The 3,840-nt window shown below is 35.4% G+C and overlaps 1 protein-coding gene across 1 annotated transcript; it reads right to left on the bottom strand.

The window, feature by feature from the left end:
• Positions 1-328: 328 nt before the first annotated feature.
• LOC103213001 (olfactory receptor 5T1-like) lies at positions 329-1,342 on the bottom strand. Its single transcript, XM_007958909.2, has one exon. It carries the CDS (start codon positions 1,313-1,315, stop codon positions 329-331), a length of 987 nt encoding a protein of 328 aa, XP_007957100.1. The 5' UTR covers positions 1,316-1,342.
• Between the last annotated feature and the right edge of the window lie 2,498 nt (positions 1,343-3,840).

Raw genomic sequence — 3,840 nt, 5'->3', positions numbered from 1 at the left:
TTTTTTTTTTTTTTTTTTTTTTTTATGATAAGCATTGTGAGCATATGTGAAGTCATAGAGTTCTCAGGATATCATCATTATTATAAGTTAAAATCAAGTTAATCAAATGCTAATCACAGATATACATGGATCAATGACTGTCTTATTGGCACATAGATGATACAATTTATTGACATTTGTAAAATTCTGCCTTGGAATGTTGTTTAATACTTTATTTGGATATATTCTAGGATGTCTAGACTTAATAAAAAGAACTAAACACTTTTTTCACTACTTTCAAACCATAGAAATATAAACTAACATCTAACATTTTTGTTGTTTTACAATACTAAAAATATACTTTATTTATGAGCCAATTTTTATCAAGCAATTTTTTTACAGCTTCTTTTACATCTTTGTTCCTCAAGCTGTAGATGATGGGATTCAGCATGGGAATCACAATGGTATAAAACACAGACACTATCATGTCATGGCCCAAAGTGTAGCTGGAACTTGGCCTAACATACATAAAGAGGATTGTTCCATGGTAAATTGTCACTCCAGTTAGGTGAGAGCCACAAGTAGAAAACACTTTTCGCCTCCCTTCAGCAGAACGCATCCTCAGAATGGCCAACAAAATGAAACCATAGGAGATCAGGACAATCAGGATGGTGAATATCTCAATAGAACCTACAAAGTAGAAGAGTAGAAGCTGATTGACATGAGTGTCAGAACAGGAGATAGCAAGGAGTGGAGGGATATCACAAAAGACATGTCTGATTTCATTGGATGCACAGAAGGAGAGGTGAAAAGTTGCTACTGTGTGCAAAGTAGCATGCAAAAGACCACCAACGTAAGAAGCAGTGATGAGTGGTACAAAGACTCTGGGTGTCATGTTAACTGAATAGAGAAGTGGGGTATAGATTGCTAGATAGCGATCATATGCCATGGCTGCCAAGAGAAGGGATTCTGTGGTCCCAAAAGTGACAAAGAGTAGCATCTGTGTAGCACATCCAATGAGTGAAATAGATTTATTCTCTGCCAGGAAATTGACCAACATTTTTGGGGTGACAACTGAAGAATAGCATGCATCTAAGGAAGATAATACACTCAGAAAATAGTACATGGGGTTATGGAGTCTGGGATCTACCATGACTAATAAAACCAGTCCCAAATTTCCTACCAGAGTAAATATATAGATGGCAAGAAATAGTACAAAGAGATAGACTTGCAGCTCAAAATCGTCTGTGAAGCCCAACAATGTAAACATGGTGACTTCTGTGACATTGTTCAATTGAACCCTGTATGGATCCAGTCCTGATGACAAAACTGACATTTTAGCTGATATTTGTATGTCCTAAATGCAATGTCCTGGTAACCTGTGAAAACAGAGAGCACAATTACAACTACACCTTTGTTGCTTAGAAGAGGTTGATAAAATCCTAGAGAGTGATATCATGCTGTTGTTGAAGACTGTAGAGTTGACCTCCAACTCATGGTAACCCCCTGTACAACAGGATCTAACCACTGTATTCCACAGAATTCCCACAGGCTGATCTTCAGAAGTTGATCATCAGGACTTCCATCCTAGTACATATTAATCAGGTAGGTCTGCTGAAATGTATTGAGCATCACAGCAAACCACAAGCTTCCAAGTGCAAATGGACAGTGGTTGCCCATAGGGTATATTCCAGGAATCCAACCTGGGTTACCAGCATGGAAGGTGGTTATTCTACTGCCAAACCGCTGCTTCCCTCTCAGAATGAGATAGGTAGTGACAAAATTATTAAGTCCTTGTGGATGTAATTCCTGTATAAATAAAAGAGAGAAATGATTTAATTCATTTGATGGCTAAGTTGTCATCTTAAAAGAAACAAACAAACAAACAAAAATTGCCAAGTTAAGTGGTTCTTAAAAATATGAAATTTTTTATGCTTCCCAAAGACCAATGAATAGAGCAATTTTAAGATCAGAAATATTATAACTGAAAGCACACACTAGAATATTAGTTCTGAGTTTTGATATTGTGCATAAACATCTTTCTTTAATGTCCACTAGTGTAAAATGAGGACAGCAGCACTTATCTCACAAGTATGAATTACATTTAAATGAGAAGAATACTGTGAAATTATTTAGCTTGAAAATATTGTCAGGGGACTGGATAATAGAATCATTCAGACTTACATTTCAAATTGTCTTCAAAGGCAGCTTTCAAAGGCCCAACCATTGTATGTACTCTTTTCCTTTAATTATTCCATTCCGTTGGCTTTTTTAGAACAGTGGCAAGCAGGGCAGAAGATGACATTGTGGAGAAATATGCCCCTTGTTTGCAAACAAAACCAGGAAACTATCTTTCTTTTAAGATTTTTTTAGATAACATATTATTAAGTAGTCCATGTTTATCTTTGCACCTTATTGTACCATTATTATTTTCTTTCAAGTTTTACCTTAATGCAAATTTTAGGATGTTTCACCATTCATAATGAGCCATGAAGGTGCAGTGGTTAAGTGGTCTGCTGCTCACCTTAAGGTGGGCAATTTGAATTCCCCGGGTGCTCAATGAGAAAAATGGAGTCAGTGTCCACCAACATTCCAGCCTTGGAAACCCTGTGGGTCAGTCGTAGTCTTTCCTGTAGAGACACTATAGGTCAGCATGAGTCATAACCAACCTGACTGTGAAGGGTTGGATTTTTGCTTTTTGTCTATTTGTATGTTCATTAGTCTTGCAAAATCCTTGGGTAAATTTTATAGACATATTCCTCCCAGAGAAACTATGGCCATTTCTATAATTTATTATAGTTGCTTATGCACTATTGAAATAACTAAAGCATACATATTACCCAATAATTACTAATAAAGTATATTATTAAACAGCAAATAATAACAAACAACAACATTGCTAAAAGAGTAAAATCACCATTTCACCACAAAGTCCTGTTAATCTATGTATCTACTCATTTATTTATTTTCCCTCTGCCATTAGACTATTTCTCAGTTATCACATACAAATAAAGAAATGTGCATTAAAAAAATAATATATATATATATATCAAAGAGGCACCTGTATTGCAACTGAAAGCCTGGTGGGGTTCCCTAAGCTGAAAATCCTTTCTGAAGCCGACTAACACATCTTTTTCCTGAGGAGCAGCTGGTGGGTTCAAATCACCCATCTTTGGGTTAGCAGCTAAGCACTTAACCACTGCACCACCAAGGTGTGTTATGACCTTAAATATGTATTAAAATACCTTTTTGTTGAAATTGCACCCAATGAATCCTAAGGTTACATGCTGTAAAGGATCATAAAAATACATCTTTGTCATTGCATTCACCCTTTGGACTTTTTAGTCAAATAGTTTTGTGTTTTGCTTAAATTCTCCTGATACTCATACTGATACAATTTCAGCTACACTGATGGCCCTTATCTTGTCTGTACAGCAAAATGTGATTTATGATTGAAGGAATACTGTATATGCTATCAGGTCCTATTCGAGCAATTATCTTCTTCACTATTGGGTCTTGGAGACTTGATAGAGGAAAAATAGTACGGAGTTTAACCGTTTCAACAAAGCTTTTCAAAAAGACATTTCTGTTAACTAACCTTTAAGGAAATTAGAACTTAACTAACCTTTAAGGAAATTAGAACTTATTGTGTTTACAACCAGCTGATTTTGCTTTAATGGGAGATACAGACTAGAAAGACAAAAACAAAGATCCAGAAAATTTTAATAAAACATGAGCCACATGGAAGAGTAAAATAGAATTATTTCCTCAATTTTCATAAAGTCAGAAAATGTAAAGTATCAGATATTCATAAGAACAATGTAACAGTACTAAGCATGAGAATAAAGCTATGATAATAGT

Source organism: Orycteropus afer, unplaced genomic scaffold (assembly GCF_000298275.1).
Source record: "Orycteropus afer afer isolate SDZICR_OR568_19922 unplaced genomic scaffold, OryAfe1.0 scaffold01204, whole genome shotgun sequence".
NCBI lineage: Eukaryota > Metazoa > Chordata > Mammalia > Tubulidentata > Orycteropodidae > Orycteropus > Orycteropus afer.
This window is presented reverse-complemented; position numbering and strand designations above follow the sequence as displayed.